This window comes from Acomys minous (genome assembly GCF_964271855.1).
Source record: "Acomys minous genome assembly, chromosome: 15".
NCBI classification, from domain to species: domain Eukaryota; kingdom Metazoa; phylum Chordata; class Mammalia; order Rodentia; family Muridae; genus Acomys; species Acomys minous.
In genome coordinates this window covers 4419627-4437892 of record NC_140497.1, presented here as the reverse complement: position 1 = coordinate 4437892, position 18266 = coordinate 4419627, and the positions used below count along the sequence as shown (strand labels likewise).

The window sequence follows — 18266 nt, the reverse complement described above, 5'->3', positions numbered from 1 at the left end:
GGAACTGAAGAAGCCAATTCCATCTTTAATATAGTTTGTTGTACACTGAGATCATGTTTTCCCAAAACTCAAAACCCACATGCTAAGTGATGCTGTTGGTAGTTAGATCCTCACGGAGGTATTATGACACCTCTATCAATCATCTATCATCTATCTATCTATCTATCTATCTATCTATCTATCTATCTATCTTATTTATTATTTCTATCTATTTCAGTTTTCGGAGTCAGGGTTTCTCTGTGTAGTCCTGGCTGTCCTGGGACTCACTCTGTAGGCTATATCCCCCTGCCTCTGCCTCCTGAGTGCTGGGATTAAAGGTGTGCACCACCACTGCCTGGCTTGGTACTGGTGTCTTTTAAAGAAGAGATGTGTTACTCTTGGCTCTCTTACCCTTGTGTGAGGTCACAATGAAAAGATGACCACCACAAAATATAAATGCATGTTTAACAGAGCTCTTGGAAACTGGCCTTGAATTTTCCTAGTCCCAGGTTTGTAAGAAAACAATTTGTTGTTTAAACAATCCAGTCTGTGGTAGTATAGCTACCTAAACTAAGACTGAACTCAAATGAATATAAATGCCTAGGGATAATATTCTCCACCATTGAGTGGACAGTGAGATCTGGCTCTCACACGAAACCCTGGTGCCCCTTTTCTGACCATGTCCCCTGGATGGGGAGGCCTGGTGGCACTCAGAGGAAGGATAGCAAGTTACCAAGAAGAGACTCGATATCCTAAGAGCATATATAGGGGGAGGAGGTCTCCCTCAATCACAGACATAGGGGAGGGGAGAAGGGAGGAAGTGGGAGGGAGGGAAGAATGGGAGGAAACGGGGGAAGGGCTAACAATCGAGATATAATACAAATAAATTAATTTAAAAAAGACTGAAAAAAGTTTGCTCAATGTATTTAAAAGATGTGTGTGACAGAAGTTATAAAGTAGTGCTAAAATTAACACAGGAGATATGAATAAATGGGAAGACACCTCATGTTCATAGACTGACAATCTTAATGTTATTAAGTTGGCAAATTTGGCTATTGAGAGTCAGTGCAGCCTCTCCACAGATGCAATGGTTCTTTTTTTTAAATACAAAAGAAAACCACAAGTTCATTTATTATTGACAAGGATACCCGAGGCTCCAAAACAGTCTTTAAAATGACACACAAATGTTTGAGTTAATTCCCAACTTTAAATTTTTTACCAAGCTACAGTAGGCAAAATGTTGTTGTGTTCTGTTGCAAATGTAGACTCATAAACCAACAGAATATTGAGTACAGAAATAAAGCCATGCTTCTAATCCCAACTGGATCTTTACAAGTGTGCCACGCCCATGCAATCCTCTCCAGAAAATGACGTTAGGATAGCATCATTTATTACGTTATTATGGGTGATGTTGTACCCCTGGCCACACTACACACAAAACTGACCAAATGACCCAGTGACTTAAACCCAGATACAGATGGCTCAAATATAAAAGTATATATGATCGTCAGGAAAAAGCATCGGTGTCAGTCGTGCTGTCTAGTTTGTTGGTATATTCACTAACAGGACCAAAAACAAAGAAACAAACAAACAAAAAACAACAACAACAGCACCAAAAGCATGAGACACAACGGGGAATCAATAAAGAAATTTGATTTTGTCAAACTAAAGACTCTGACCAATGGCTGTAATCGCAGTGCTCAGGGGCTAGCTTGGAGTTTGTGAATAGACACTGTCTCAACAAAATAAAATGAAATAAAATAAAACAAAACAATATAAAATAGTATAGACAATCCTCAAAGTAAGAGAAAATAACTTCAAATCAAGCTTTTTTGTAAGGGTTTGTCATCTACAATACAGTTTCATGTCTCACTAGCAAAAGGAAAAAAAAACTCAATTAGGAAGGACAGAGTGGTCCAGACATTTCTGCAAAGATACTCCAAAATTCAGAAGAAATTGGAGTGATGCTGAAGATCATAGCCCAAAAGTGGAATCATGGTGAGGCCCTTCACACTGGACAGGAAAGCAAGCACAGTGAATAAGCCACACTTTGGCTGGTCCCTGTCTGCTTCTGAATTTAAACTACATCCTTGTGGCTACCAAGCAAAGCCTCTAGAATGTGTTAACAGATGAATCTTTGCACCAACCCAGAAGTTAATAATGTCAGCAGGTAATTCTCTCCTCTTTGCCACCACCTACCTGATACTGTACCAATGCATTTAAGAAAAAAAATGCTTTGACTTATGACTCTCTTTTGTGCTGTGGCAATAAAAATGTCATAAAACTTTCTACATTGGACCATTTCTCAGGGCAACCTAAATCTGTGTTCCTGGTCCATTGTCACTCATACTTGGAGTAAGAATAAATGTGAGTTCCTTTTGGGGTGTTTTGGATCAGCAGGACACAGCCATGACTGAGGGTGAGCACATCAAATGCAAACCACCCGTCTCTTCGTGCTCTCGGGAACTCACCCGGGAACTTAGGCAACTTCACCTAAGACCCCAGATGATACATACAGTAAGCACTAAGATAAAACTGTGTTCCCTGTCAGAGAAAGACTTGCTGCCCTTTGCATGGGGCAGTGGCTCACGGCATACAAACTCTGTTTATATGTAAGTCTGCCCAACTCCTCGCTACAGTACCAGTGCACGGCACAGTTCTCATGCGTGTGCTCCTGTGCCCAGCTGGCTGGCCAAAACCAGCCCTTGCCAGCAGGTCCTGGCAGCAGTCCAGGCCCACGTGCCCGCACCCAAGGCACAAAAGCAGAGAGGATGCAGTGTTCTGTGTGGATTTAGTCCCCCCCTTCTGACAAATGTACAGAGCTCGTCTTTCCCAAGCTGTCTTAAATGTAGTCTCCAGTCCTTGGGCTGTCCTTCCGGCTTGAAGCCTACGCTTAGAAAACCAGCTACTGCTTTGTGAGCACTATAAACAATCACGGCTTTTCAGATGCCCTGGTGTTTGTCGGGCATCTAACACCATTAAAATCATGTGCAGAAGTATAAACGCAAAATAGCACCCGAGACTCCCTGTGAAGGCCAGCCTGCACTCATAGCCTGGCCCAAGGCCTCTCTCCATTCCTGGCCATCACGTGTGGTCACAAACTCCAACTGTGGGTGATGGACTCAGAAACCCCCAGCCTAGCTGGCTCTATTCCCCTTACTTCCTAGATGTCCTTTTTTTTTTTTTTTTTTTTTTACGGTTTTTACTTGTTAATTTGTATGGTTCTTCTTTTTTTCTTTTCTCCCCATTAGTGGCCAAACTTCATCAAAGTAAAACCCACATACATTCCCCTCAATACAGACATTCCAATATCTTCAGTGATTCAGTCATTGCATATTCTTAATCAGTGTATGTGAAATGAATAAGTAAATGAGCAGATGAGTAGACAGTGCGGCACAGAGGAGTAGACAGTGCGGCACAGAGGAGTAGACAGTGCGGCACAGCGGAGTAGACAGTGCGGCACAGCGGAGTAGACAGTGCGGCACAGTGGAGTAGACAGTGCGGCACGGAGGAGTAGACAGTGCGGCAAAGTGGAGTAGACAGTGCGGCACGGAGGAGTAGACAGTGTGGCACAGAGGAGTAGACAGCGCGGCACAGAGGAGTAGACAGTGCGGCACAGCGGAGTAGACAGTGCGGCACAGAGGAGTAGACAGTGCGGCACAGCGGAGTAGACAGTGCGGCACAGTGGAGTAGACAGTGCGGCACGGAGGAGTAGACAGTGCGGCAAAGTGGAGTAGACAGCGCGGCACGGAGGAGTAGACAGCGCGGCACGGAGGAGTAGACAGCGCGGCACGGAGGAGTAGACAGCGCGGCACGGAGGAGTAGACAGCGTGGCACAGAGGAGTAGACAGTGCAGCACAGAGGAGTAGACAGTGTGGCACAGATGCACAGGGAGTTTAGCCAGGTGTAGGATAAATGTGATTATTACATTCACAGGAAATCGGATGAAACTGGACGTCCCTGTCTTGTGTGAAACACAGACTCAGAAAGACAAATATGGTATGGGGTGTGTCTGTGTGTGTGTGTGTGTAGCATGAGTGTGTATGTAGCATGTATGTCCATGTAGCATGTATGTGCATGTGTATGTGTGCGCATAGTCATTGTGTGTGTGCACAGTCATTGTGTGTGCACATATGTGTATTGTGCTGTGCATGTGTATGTGCATGTATGTAGCATGTGTATGCATATGTTTATGTGTATGTGTGCAGGCATTTTGTGTGTGTGTATTGCATTGTGCATGTGTTTGTATGTAGCATGTGTATGTATGTAGAATGCGAGTACACATTTATATGTGTGCGGGCATGTGTATTCACATGTATGTGTCTGTGCATGCATGTTGAATGTGCCAGACTATGAATAAGGAACACATGTAGGGAAGCACGAAGCAGGGAAGCTGAAGTGAGGAGGCAAATCATGGAGCAAGATAAGCAGGGTGGGGGAGGGGCAGAAAAGTGACAGCAGCACAGCAATGATCAGGTGTGAGGGGGCCCACACCTTTGTGCCCCAGTGAGAGGTAAATGAACAGAAACTATGCAGATCAGATGGATGTTTTCTTTCTTGAACATTTTTGCATTGTCAAAAACTGCAATGAATGGACGTTCCCCCAATATTTACTTTTCAGGGTGCTCTGCATGTTACAGTGGTGTGGTCACACAAATATATAAGAAACTGGACAAATTAGGGAGAGAAAAGGTTTGGTTTTTTTTTCTGGAGTAGAGCATGGAGTTTGGCAGTTTGGTAATGAGCCCATGAGTTCTCCAGCACGGCGGAAGGAGCAGCAGGCGGCTTCTCGGAGTCTATCAGCAGAGCCCTGGGCCATGGACCTTCCTCTGGCTCAAAACTGTGGGTGGCGCTATCCGGGGAACAGCATGGGCAGTGTACTCTTATGTCTGGCTACTATTAGAGAAACTATTTTTTCTCTTTCTAAAATTAAAACTAGCAAAACTTCAAGGAAGCAAAAATCACATTGAAAGCATTCCAATCTGAGAAGTGAGTGATCCATCCTCAAGTGCTCAGTGGACATTAAAAACTGGCACGTTACAGCCGCGAGGACAAGGCAGCCTGGCTTCAATCCCCTTAGGAAGGCTCCGGGCAAGGATCACAGGCAGTCACATGGACATGGTTGTCTGTCACTTTAGAAGCCAACACTTCCCCCAAACAAAAAAGCAAAACTCAATGTGTTCTGATTATGTAAAATTTAACGCCAGTGTCTCTGCAGTCACTAGTCTCTGCGCTTATTCCCTAGTCATTTGAAAAGGCCCACGTTACAGGAAGTCTGGAGGGTGACTAATGGGAGCTGCAGTTCAAACACTACCTCAGACTTGAAACTTGCAAGCGTAAGCCACACTGGACTGAGTCCTAAGTGCACACAGAGCAAGGCTGGTCATTACCTTTTCGTATAGTCGGCGTGTCACTGTCTGCAATCAGTTGCAGACAGTCTTGAGTGACTGAAAAGCAAAAAACACAATGTTTTAGTCATTGGCAGAAGCAACAGGGCCGTGAAGAAGACGGAGGACACAGCTAACCCTGTTTCCCCAGAAGCACTAAGATCTTCACACCGCTTACACAACGGGGTCTTTGTGAAATTGGCCCCCCTGGGTGTAATCTAAACACCCAGAGTCCTTGACACCCGAGGAGAGGCTTCCATGTGTGAGGAACTCAGGGAGAAACCGTCTGTACCGTTCAGCCTCTAAAGCAAGTTTATTCACTTTTGTATGTTTTTGTTATTTAAAATATATGTTGACTATATTCTTCCCCTCCCCTAAGTCCTTCCAGATCCTCTCTCCCTTCCTACCCACCAAATTTTAATTTCTTTCTCAAAAACAAAAAACAACCCCCCCAAAACAAATCAACAAACACAAACCCAATACAACAACAAAACTCCTCAAACCAAGAACACACACACAAAATCTGTGGAGTCCAGTATGTTGGTCAATTACTCCTGAACTTCCTCTCCCTCCAGGTATAAACGACAGTTTAGTTGTTAACATTTACCCTGGTGACTGGGTTTCATTCTTTTAAAATGTAACAAAATAAAATATAATTATGTGAAACAGAGACCATCACATTGAAGTTGGACAGAGTTAATGAACCAAAGGGAAAGAGACAGAAAAGGGACAGGAGTCAGAGACACACTCAGGAGACCCACTCAGGGATCCCACAAAAGTGCTGAACTGCAGACATAACTTATACACTGAGGACCTGGTATAGACCCAGGCAAGTCCTTTGTTTTTTATATCCACCCTATACTTAAAGGGTTAAATTTATAAGGATTTTTTTGTGGGAAAAATCTAACATTAAATAGTGACCTACTACAAAAAGTATGATTTTTTTCCATTTCTGAAAATGAAAATATTTGCCAGGATCTGCTGACAGGCAGAAGCAGTAAATACCATCCTAAGGCTTGTGCTGCCTTCTGGCCTTTGACATTGACAAAAACTCTCATAATCGGGCACTGGAAGGCTTGCTTTAGAGAGTGTAGACAGCTTTCTCAAAGCCTCAGGGATGCCAGGAATGGGACCAGACTTTAGATTCTATTTCACTCTAGAGCCAAAGTCAAGTGTTTTTTGGCAGAATACTTCGGATGGAAGAGGGGAGAAAAACAACTTTAAAAATATGATGTACACTTTTTTGAGGCTACACAGTCCCTGAGACCCCTTGGAATCATCAGGTCAAGTCAGGCATCACCAAGGAGCAGAAAGCAGTCGTAAAATAAAGACAATGGTCCAAAACAAATGCAGAGGCTTTCTGCTGATGTGTAAGGAGAGCCGGGAGAAGCAGGAAATGCCTGTGGAAATGTGCAAGTGCAAATCATAAATCTAAGCATGCATTAAAAAATGAAAATAATAAAAAGTACCCAGGAGGCAGAGGCAGAGTGATCTCTGTGCACTCAAGGGCAGTCTGGTCTGCGTGGTGAATTCCAGGCCAGCCAGGACTGCAGAGTGACACTGCCCATGACTGCAGATGACTAACAGTAAAGCTTAGTGTGCCCTCATTGTACAGAGTGATGATTTCCATGAAGCCATTTTTGTTCAACATAGTATGTACTTTGACCACACCCACTGCTCATCAACCTCTCTTGGTCTCTCCTATGAATTCCCTCCTCTTCCCAATTAATCCTCCTTCTACTCGTGTGTGGGGGGGGGGGGGGCGTGCACTTTGTTTTTAATAGTTGAATAGTATTCCATTGTGCAAATGTACCACAGTTTCTTTATCCATTCTTCAGCTGAGGGTCATGATGTAGGTTGTTTCCAGATTCTGGCTATTATGAATAAAGCTGCTTTGAACTTAGTTGAACAAATGTCCTTGTTGTGTGCTGGAGCATATTTTGGGTTTATGGCAGAAGTGGTATAGCTGGGTATTAAGGTAGCACAGGTGCTGAGTGAATGTGCACAGCTCTCCTTTGCCCCACACTGGAAATGGGAGGACATTAAACAAAGTCAAAGGTAAATTGCCAAATTCTCATCTTTCCATTATTGTTTGTGTTGTACAGGTGTGTGCCTGTGCATGTGTGTGCACATGCGTTTGGGTGCACATGTGTGTGTGTGTGTGTGTGTGTGTGTGTGTGTGTGTGTGTGTGTCCCTGACAAGTGAAGCAATGCCAGTGATATCTTAGCATCTATACCCTTATAGAACAACCACACAGTAGCACTGTCAGTAGCATGAGCACTGCTGGTCGTAGCTAGATCCAGTTGGATAACTGGGAACACACTAGAACACCAGTAGAGCAGTTCCTGCAAACTGAAGCTAACCAAGGCAAGATGCATGGGCTTCCTACCGCAATTTCTCCTCTCTGACTGTTTCGCTAAGTTCAGCAGGAGACTGCCACAACCCTAAGATCGGTCACCAAACTGGTAGGTAAATGTTATAATTTAATTCTGGCTCAACTAAAACTTGGCTCTAGCCTACACATTGGAAAAAAATGTTTTAGAATGTCTAACCCATAAGGGAAAAATTATTTTGAAGAGAAAGTCTGTTTCAAGAAGTGTCCTCAGAGGAGAAAACGGGTTATCAAACTGGCTGTTCAGTACCAGACTTTCAAGTACATTCAACTGGGTGAGCTGTGTCCTCAGTGGCGCTTGGTTCAGAGCTGTCCTTGGGCCTTTGGATGCACTTTTTTTTTTAAAAAACGAAATTTGAAATCTATCATTAAAATTTTCCAGTTATTTATTATAACTCATTCAATACAGATCTTATTTTACAATATCTATAGTTGTTCAACAAAAGATTTGCTACCCAGTAAACCAAACTCCGACAACTGCAGTGTTTCCCATAGTGTGGCTATGCAGCCACAGCACTTTAGACACACACAGTCTAGTGACAGGAACAGATATTGATAATGACTGTGAAACTTACTGATACTGTTTAGTACTTAATGAGTTTACCAAGTGCGTTTTCTTCTCCCACAGCTGAAACTATATGAAATGTTTAACCTGGTTCCCTTCTCAGCTAAGTTGATAGTAGCATCATAGCCTTTCTGAGGCACAAGACAACATCCCTCACAGTATCCCTCTGGAAAGCGTGACGCGGTGATATATGAAACCATGGTAATTCATCTGAGAATGGTCACATTTTAGAATATTTACTCATAAGAAGCTGCATAATATATCTAAAAGGAAAAGATCATTTTAGTGAAGTAAGGAGTTTACAAAACAAAATTCCTTAAGGAGGTACACAGCCACCACCCTTAGCTTTGCTGTGAAGGCCAGCCCAACACTGCTCAACATGGCCCATGTGGGAAGCTTCTCTCCCCATTGAAAAGCTATAATTAGCAATATACTGTCCAGGTACTTCTTAATCAAGAAACTTTGAAACACGTGACTGGAAACAAGAACTAGGCCACCAGTGTGTGCTGTTGCTGTCTGTAGCCAAATCAAAGGCCGGCGAGCTGGACCTGGTTGACTGTGTAATGTCAACGAAGCTAAGTCTAATATAAACAAAGTAAGTAATGTAATTGTAAATGGTTATAACTGGTTCATGGGGAAAAACGTCATGCACAGTGCTTTTCTCCTGCAACACAAATTTTCCACAGTGTGTCCTGACAATTACTTTGGCAGTCAGCTCAAGGACAGAGGGAAGCCAGACTTGAAAAAGACAGATGAGCACCCACATAACTTCATGTTTACAGGAAGGAGGGTGTGTCTCCAGGCCTATAAACGTAAGACAGCTGAAAAATTGCTTTCTGCTTCCTGTCCTGTTTCTTTCTAGTTCCTATAGCCTGGGATATTGGGTACATTTCCCCAAATCCATACAATTCTCAAACCCAACTGAACTATTCTTGTGCATGGTCGGGACAATTACAGAAGCAGTCTATTCCTGCTTGTGAAGTAAAAGTCTATATTTGAAATAATTACTGGTTTCCCAAGTAACTAACTAGTCCTGTTATTGTTGTTACTGCTAGGAGACAGACATCACACAGTGGACTCACAGCACACTGCCAAGCGTGGTGATCACACACGGAAAAAGCTGGACCGTACAACCGATGGACAGTGAAGGCAGACCATAGTTCTGTCTCTTACCTAACGTATATTTGTAGTGTTTACCAAAACCAGATTATATTGAAATTTCAGGCCCTTTGTAGTAAATGTAAGGAACTTGTTTGTTCGCTGGTTTGTTATTTTATATACTATATGTATTTTTATTTTCAACTTTGTGCTAACTTTGCCCAGTTCCTCCAGCTCACGGTGGCCTTCCCTGGGCTCATCTAAAATGTGTTGTATTCACAAAATGTCTAGAGAAGCCTGCATATTTATGAATATTTCACAGCTATTCATAACAGCTAAGCTCCAAAGCCCAGCCTATATGCCCATCTAAAAAAATGATCATTAAAAAATGTGGTATGGAGGCTGGGAGGCAGCTCATCGATTAAGAGCACTGGCTGAGCTTCCAGAGGTTCTGGGTTCAGTTCCCAGCACCCACATGGTGGTTCGTAGCTATGAGTTCAGTTCCCAGCACCCACATGGTGGCTTGAGGCCATCTGAGATGGGGTCTGATCTTCAGTTTGTTGCCCTCCTCTGGCAGGCAGCCGTACAGGTCAATAGAGCACTCACACACAAAATATATAAATATATCCTTTCAAAATGTGGTACGTATATACAATGGAGTTTTATTTATGCATAAACCAAATTATTCTATTTTCAGAAAAAAGGATTGACTGTAGATCACTAAATTAAGTGAAATATAACAGAATCCAGAATATAAGTATGCATATTTCTCACATATGTGAAACCTACATTTATATATATGGCATGATATGTGCCACACACATACATGATATTATAACACACAGTCACAAAACCACACATAACACAAAAGTAAAGGGGATTATTTGGAAAGAGGAAAGAGGCCACATAGTGTTGCGTGACACAACGTTTCCTGGGAGACGCAACACGTACGTCTACTCACCCCAGATAAAGAAGCCACAACAGACCGAAGTACACATGCTACCAAAGTCCAATTTGGTGATCCATGAGTTTTTCTCTTTTTTAATTAGGGTTACTTACAAAAGCAGAAATGACTTGAAGTCAATTAAATCACCAAAGCCCACCTCAGCACAGATGACAGCTACAAAGTTGGGAACCTGGAGCTCACTGCACAGCCTGCCGGTGGCTCGAGTCCTTTGCAGTGCGCTAGTTGGGCTAACACTTTCAGGCAGTTTGCCTGGGTTCTGCTCCTTCCAGGCAGATGGCTGCTCTCCGAGTCTTCTTTGCATCTGAGCTTCCTTCCATCTGAGAAAGACTTTGAGCTTTTACTGCTTAGCCTAGCAGGGAGGATCCTATTGAACCTGGTCAGTTTCGAGGACTTCCTGAAGCTACGTTGGATGTATGCCTTCCGGTTTAGGTAGCTTCCTGAAGGAGAATGTTCCAATCTCAGCGGAAATGGTTACACAGTACATAGGAAGGATGGTAATGTATAGGATCAAAGTGTATGGTATACTGTATGAAACGACTATAATGAAACCTGTCACTTTAATTAATGGGCATTGATTCTTAATTCCAAATAAAAACAATGTTTTTGCCTAATGCAATAGTTTATTGCAGGGTAAAGGACAGCATACAGGGAACACACTCTGCCATGTTGGCCACTCTCTGTGTCTCTCTCTCTCTCTGTTTCTCTCTGTGCCTGTGCCTGTGTCTTCCCCCTCCCCCTCTTCTGTCTGTCTGTCTGTCTGTCTGTCTGTCTGTCTGTCTCTCTCTCTCTCTCTCTCTCTCTCTCTCTCTCTCTCTCTCTCCTCTTATACTTTAGAGTGACTGCACAATGGCATGCAAACCAGGGCTACCTGCCTAATTGGCCAGGCATGTAACTCTTTAGAAACAGGCATGTCCTTTAAAGGACACCACCACTAAACTTGGCACCTGCCCAGAGGAAATCTTTTGAGTAGGAGTTCACCTATAAAACAACAACTAAATATAGAGACAAAGAACGCTGTCTGTCCTAGGTCCACTGATGGTGCTGTGACAGACACCCTGACACACAGCAATGTGGAGGAGGAGAAGAGGGCTTAATTGCCTGCCATCCCATGTTACGTATTTGGAGGAAATCGGGTAGGGAGTCAAGCAGTACTACACAGTCAGGAGCAGAGAGCACATCCGCCCTCATTTGCTTGCTGTGGTTCTGCCATCTTTCTTCATTCCCTCACAGCTCAGCGCCTCCCATCCAGGAGATGCTGCCACCCAGAGCAGTCTGGGCCTTCTACATAACTTTACAGCAAGAGGCTGCCCCATAGATATGCCGATGGGCCACCTGATTTAGATAACTCCTCAAAGGGTTCTCTTCTCAGGTGAGTCAGGTCATGTCAATTTGACTTAAAACTAACCTGCATGTCAGCCATCTGGAATTATTAACATAAACAACATGAAATCATTTTGAAAATAATATTCACATTTGAAAAGTGCAGAAGCTAAAACCATGAAGAAATATTGATTGTTCAAGGAGAGCTAGAAATACATCCCCAAGCTCCCTGCTTAGTTCTGAGAGTCAGAAAACTCTCTTATCTTCTTAAACAACATACTGATCATTTTCTCATATTACAACAAATGTCATGAGTCATTCACTTGCTTTCTCTGTGCACCTCACCATAATCAGTGACCCCAGAGAACAGATTCGCTGGTGCATTTGGCTGCACTGACTGGCTTGGCTTCCTGGCTCTCATTTCCCAAAACTCCAACCTCAACCAGAATAGGGTTCAGAAATTTGGTTATTAGATTAGTGTTTTCAATTTTAAAGACATTTTTGGAAATTGAACAGATGCCAGCTCTTGCAACACACACACACACACACACACACACACACACACACACACACACACACACACACACACACACGGCCGGGGGAGGTGGGGGAGCCTTACCACTGAAGGAGAGGAGAGGAGGGGAAAAAAAAAAGACTGAGAGAAGACTGGGTCAAAGGTCACGTAGCAGCAGCCAGCTGTTCTAGGAAGGGGCCGCCCATGCCTGGTAGGAGGCTCAAGTTCACCTAAGTGGTGGAGTCTGCACTGCATTCCTTCGCAGACATGGTGCAGCCTGTGGTGAAGCCAGGCTGCAAAGGCTAAGCCAACACTGGACCTTTCCAACTTGGCAGACATCACAGCTTTCCTTCCCTTGGATAATAGCACTGACATTTTTTTATTTATCCAAGAAAATCCTCATGTTATGATGCTAGGTGTTAATGTCTGTGGTGTTACTCTCAGGTCACTAACATTTAAGATAGTTAGATGTAGTACGGCATCCTGCATGGAGCCTGGATGCCCAAGTGACATCTGGTGTCAAGGCCTTCAGTGAGCACTAGCCTGCGTCTCTTCTTGTGGCCTGCTGCCACAGAGTGAAGGGGGGCTGGACAGAGGTATTCCCCAAGACTCTGAACTATCTTTGCAACCCGGTGTGATTCAACGCCAATTCCACACTGAGAAGTCTGCATGAGAAATGGGTAAAAACAAAGTAGATCGACCCAAGTTGGCTAATCGTTATCTGGAGACAAGGTACAGACGATTCCAGCGCAGCTGTGAATCTTGACTGGTGGTGGTTTGTGGGTTTTGTGCTCTCATGATCTTTGGGCCCCTGAGGTCCTTTCACTCTCCTTTATGCCCCAGAACCATTCGGATTCCACCACTATTTTACTACAACTGCTGAAGCAGCTCTGAGGAGTGTTAACCACAGACAAACCAGCACAATAAAAGTTAAAAAGGAGTTTTGTCCTTCTAGAATCTATTTTTTTAAAGAGATTTCTTTATTTATTATGTATACAATATCCTGCCTGCAAGCCAGAAGAGGACACCAGATCACATTATAGATGGGTGTGAGCCACCATGTGGGAATTGAACTCATGACCTTTGGAAGAGCAGTCAGTGCTCTTAACCTCTGAGCCATCTCTCCAGGCCCCCTTCTAGAATCTAAAACACATGCTTCTGCATTCCCTGTTGACTAACAAGTGGGGGAACGCTGCAGGCCTGGGGTACAGTGCCTGCAGGCAAAGGCTGTACCACTGAGCTGCCTTTGCTGCCCTCTTTTTACTTTGATTTGAGGAAGGTTCAGGATGCTGCGTCTGGCTGGGATTGAACTCACCCTGTTTCCCCAGCAAGCCGGGATCTGTGTCATCCTTCCTGGCTGCAGAGTAGCTGGAGGACATGATAGTTTTGTTTGGCATTGAGCTATTTGAACAAAGTCACCTTCTTGGGCTCTAAAGATGCTCTTATTTAGCCAGTGTGATGCCATTTTTAAGGAAACTGGGTTACGTAATATTTTCAATTATATTGCTTTAGTGTTTTTTTTTTTAAATTAGGAATCTTTCCAAACACATTTAAAGGATTAAAAGTGAATTGTTGGCTATGATAAGCTATTTGGCAATTTTTAAATCCTGGATTTCCCCGCATTTCCCCACATGTTTATTATACTGTAATAAAGATGACCTTATAAAATACATTAAGCTTAATAAAATATAATTTGAAATTCAAAGTAACTTTTAAAAATTATGCCAAAATACTAAGTTATAAAGTTAAGTAAAAGTAATATTTGTCCCCAGGGGGGTGGAGAGATGGCTCAGTGGTTAAGAGCACCGTCTGCTCTTCCAGAGGTTCTGAGTTCAATTCCCAGCAACCACATGGTGGCTCACAACCATCTATAATGAGATCTTGTGGACAGTCACACACGCAGGCAGAACATTGTATACATAATAAAATTAAAACAAAAAATTTTGTCCCCAGATGACTCGGAGGTTTGGCAAGTAGACTGAAGGTCTGCCTTTGCCTTCGACTGTTATCAGAGGACAACATAGCATATAGAGACCCACAGGTCAGAAACAGATACAAGCAGCTCCCAGCTGTGAGTTTGCTGGGGATGCTGACAGGAAAAGGAACATCCCGTGGCCGTTAAGTCCACAGAAAACAAATCAGAACAACTAGATGTGTAACAAAAATGTACGGAAATGCATAATATTTTCTCAAGTAAAAAAGATGTACTAAATACCAATAGAAAGTCCTTGTGTTTCAGATAACTTTTGTGGGTTTGTAGATAATCAATCTGGTAACTGGCAACAAAAGGGTAGTATATAAAACATCAGCCAACACTTTAATTGGAAAGAAACAGGAGACATTTCATTTCCTTCAGATTCATGTCTGAAACCTTCTCATCTTGGGTTTATGAATATTAGGAAAATATATGCAAATAAAACCCAAAATATGTATACCATACATACACAGTACCTTTTTCTCTAAATTTTATAAGTTATTAATAATTTACCCTCTCACAATTACATCAATCTGGAATATTTGGATGCATAAAATCACAAATCTATAAAATATGAAAATAGGAAAAATTTAAAAATGTGTCATTACAAGATATTTAACCCTAGTATTTCTTCCTTTCTCCCTCTCCTCCCTCCCTCCCTCTCTCTCTCTCTCTCTCTCTCTCCCCCCCACCTCTCTTTCTTTGCTTCTTTCTTTTTTCTTTTTCTTTTTTCCTATGTAGCCCTTGTTAGCCTGAAACTCTCCATATAGATCAGGCTGGGTCTTGAATTCACAAAGATCTGCCTGCCTCTACCTCCCAAGTGCTGGGCTTTGGGACCTACACCATGGGCTGGAGAGATGGCTCAGATGTTAAGAGCACTCTCTGTCCTTCCAAAGGTCCTGAGTTCAATTCTCCTCAACCACCTGGTGGCCAGTTACTATCTATAATGAGATCTGGTTCCCTTTTCTGGCCTTCTGGCTCAGATGCAGGCTAAATATGGTATAAATAAATAAATAAATAAATAAATCTTAAAAAAAAGACCTATGCCATAGTTCTCTGCTCTCTTTTACTCTTAAAGCTCATAAAATTAACCTATGTCCTCTTTAGGATGGTGAAGCTGTGGTTTATTTTCAAAGCCAGGTTTTTGGAAGCCTGGAAGTGTAACATAGATGACTTAAAACCACTGGGGCATCCCAACCTGACTACACATTGATGTCCATTAAAATGTAAAACTACCCAGTCTGTGTGAGCTAGATATGGAGGAGGACAAGGCGGTGATAAAGCTAGCTCAGAGAGTCAGTCACATACAGAGAACTCCATGTGGCGCAGGAGTTACGGAGAAGAGTTGCCGGTTTGAAGGGGGAGGGAGAAAGGAGGAGGCAACCCCAGTGTGAGAGGATTTACCACAACAAAAGGCAGAGGGATTAGCGAGTTAGCAGGGAAGGACCCTTGATCAAAAGTGCTTTAACGTGATAACCCAGAGGAAACAAAGATCTCCTTAATACAAGCAACAGCTCCAGGCAGGTCTGAAGAAATCACATGATGCAGTGAAACTGTAAAATCTAGGATAGATTACCAGCCCGGCCAATCAATAAAAATTAGAAAATTAGAAAAGCTAAAATAAAATAAAATAAACACATGGAAAATATTTACAATTAGTAAATGTGTTCACATCCAAACAAATTTGAGAAACTATTTGAAGCCCAAAAGTATTAAAATGAATATTTAGGGATGATTATATAGAAACCTGTCATCCCAAAGATTTTACAATAAGGAACTTAAATAACAAATTATGATTCTATCTAATCCATAGCTTCTCAAAAAAGATATGCACAAAAGTAATGTATTATCTATCACAGCAATAATTTAAAATTATTATTTAAAAATGAATAGTAAATAAGACTAAAGGAGTTACTAAGAAGTTGGTGAGACACTTATTTACAATAAGAAACATAATTTACAATAAGAAACACGGTACAGCAGGGTGCACATCCTGTGACTGCTGGTCCCACAGTTACATGCTGCTACTCCATGCACTGTGACTGTGTGCTATTATTTCATACACCGTGATGTATGAGATGTTATTACATGCTCTGTAATTATGTACTATTATTTCATGCCTTGTGGTATCTGTACTGTTATTACATGCACTGTGGCATATGTGCTATTATTGTATACATTCCAGTATATGTGCTGTAATTATTGCAGCAAAAACGGTTAGAAGGTAGCTCACACTACATACAGTAAATTTTAAACTTGTGCAAGGTTTTTGGCAATATATGTACAATATATGTAATATTGTTCATACTCTTGGCATGTAACTTAGTAACTCAAGACTTTGTGCCATTTATGTGGCCTTTAAGTCATTTTTAATGCAGGCTATCAGGTAGATGTTTTTATATAAGTAGACAAAAGCAAGAGTGTGGCCAGCGTTGCAGCTTTTCCCCCATGAAGCACAGAGAACTCCCCACTCTGCAAAATGCTAGGGAATGGACAAAGACTCAGAGGCCACTGCAGAGGGATTACAAGGAAGTAACGTTGCATATGGAAAGGGATGCATTAAAGACAGGCTTTGTCAGCTTTTTGTGTTGCACACCTACCCCCCACCCCATGTGAGTGAGTGTGTGTGTGCTAAAGAAACAATAGTAAACTCCACACAATGCAGGGGTTGTGCACACCCGACCTCGGCTGGAACCTAGGAAACCTGCACACCTTTAGGAAAGGCTTCTGGACTGAGATGCGGGTTGTCTGCATCTGTCCCGCTACAGTGACAGGAAGAGCTCCACTGCTGACTCCCTGAGCACACCATCCAAGTCCTCTGTCATCTCCCGCACAACACAGCTGTCCTCCTGTCCACACACCTGGGGCAAGGCACGCCTAGCAGCCTATTGTATCTGCTCCAACGCTACACGAAGTGCTTTGCCCAACGTGGCGGCTGCAGGTGCGGTGCGCGCAGCACAGCCCCAGCGGCTAACTGTGCCCCAGCCGTACCTGTTTCCTCTGGTCCCTGGAAGGCGCGTCTGTTCCTGTGGCCGAGGCTGGAGTTGTGGGGTCCAGGAGCTGCCAATGCTAGGAGCTAAGAATAGAGACACCACCACGTTACTGGACAGCAGCCCGGGAGCAGCTCACCTGGGGCTCCCGGATGGATAGGCAGAAGGTGAACTTACTTTGGCTCCTGCAGTGGCTTCTGGAGCCTCTGGGACAGCAGCAGGTGTTGCTGAACCCCGGTAGCCCTGCAGCTCCATGCGCAGGCTCATCAGGTCGGCTTGCAGGGCAGCTAACTGGTACAGGGACATCACTGTGAAGCCGCTGGACAACAGGGCCAGCAGGAGGGTAGCAGCCAGCAGCCTTCCATCCCTGCAGACCTCAACCCAGGCACCCTCCTTCTGCGGAGTGACGGGAATACACCCCACTTTCATTTCTTCTTTCTCAGGGCAAAAGGAAAGGCGCGGTGGCTGGGTCTCTGCAGACTCATCCATCCCACGATGGGCACTTTGGAGGTCTGGGCCTTCGGAGTATGTGGCCACAGGGGTGGGTCATTTCCTGTCATCCGTGTCCCCGGAGGCTGCCCTCAGAGCGAGGCAGGGCACTCTCCTGACTGCCTCTCCTACATCTTTTGCTACCCTCAAGTGGGTCCTCTGGCTCTGGCCTTCCATTGATTGCTCAATCTACCTTCCGGATTTCACTTTCAGTTTTTGTAAGATCTCTCACTCCATCTCAACACAGTCCCACTGTGGGAGATGTGAGGCAGCTCGGGGTTCAGACTGGCTCACTCCAGACACAACTTTTAAGACAAATTTATTGACGGTGCTTTCCCTTCGGCAAGCTCTTGAGAGCTGTCTGCTTGGGTAGGGCCACGTGACTTCTAAGGAAGGGGAAAGGGACACTGAAGGCAGGCTGATGTAATAAAAGATAATTAATGTGCAAGTCAGATAAGCTCAGCGCTAGAACACTGACTTGCCTCCTTTGGCTGCAGGACAGGGATCTTAACAGCTCCCTAGTGGAAGACGAAACAAAGTGCCTCGGAGCAGAGTGAACTCCACCAGAACTTCTCCATGCTGGACATCT

General features: G+C 43.6%; 1 protein-coding gene across 2 annotated transcripts in view; it reads right to left on the bottom strand.

Annotated features, from left to right (window-relative positions):
• TNFSF13B (TNF superfamily member 13b) overlaps positions 1 to 18027 on the bottom strand; it is a 29775-nt gene extending 11748 nt beyond the window's left edge. The window contains exons 1-3 of one of the 2 annotated variants that reach the window (XM_084759473.1): positions 17366 to 18026; positions 17190 to 17274; positions 5370 to 5426 (exon numbers count right to left, since the gene is read on the bottom strand). In XM_084759473.1, the coding sequence (XP_084615599.1) occupies positions 5370 to 5426; positions 17190 to 17274; positions 17366 to 17677 (454 nt within the window). In that variant the 5' untranslated portion in view covers positions 17678 to 18026. Of the gene's footprint in view, positions 1 to 5369; positions 5427 to 17189; positions 17275 to 17365 lie in introns of both variants that reach the window. The other variant, XM_084759474.1, reaches the window with a different exon arrangement.
• Positions 18028 to 18266: the final 239 nt, after the last annotated feature.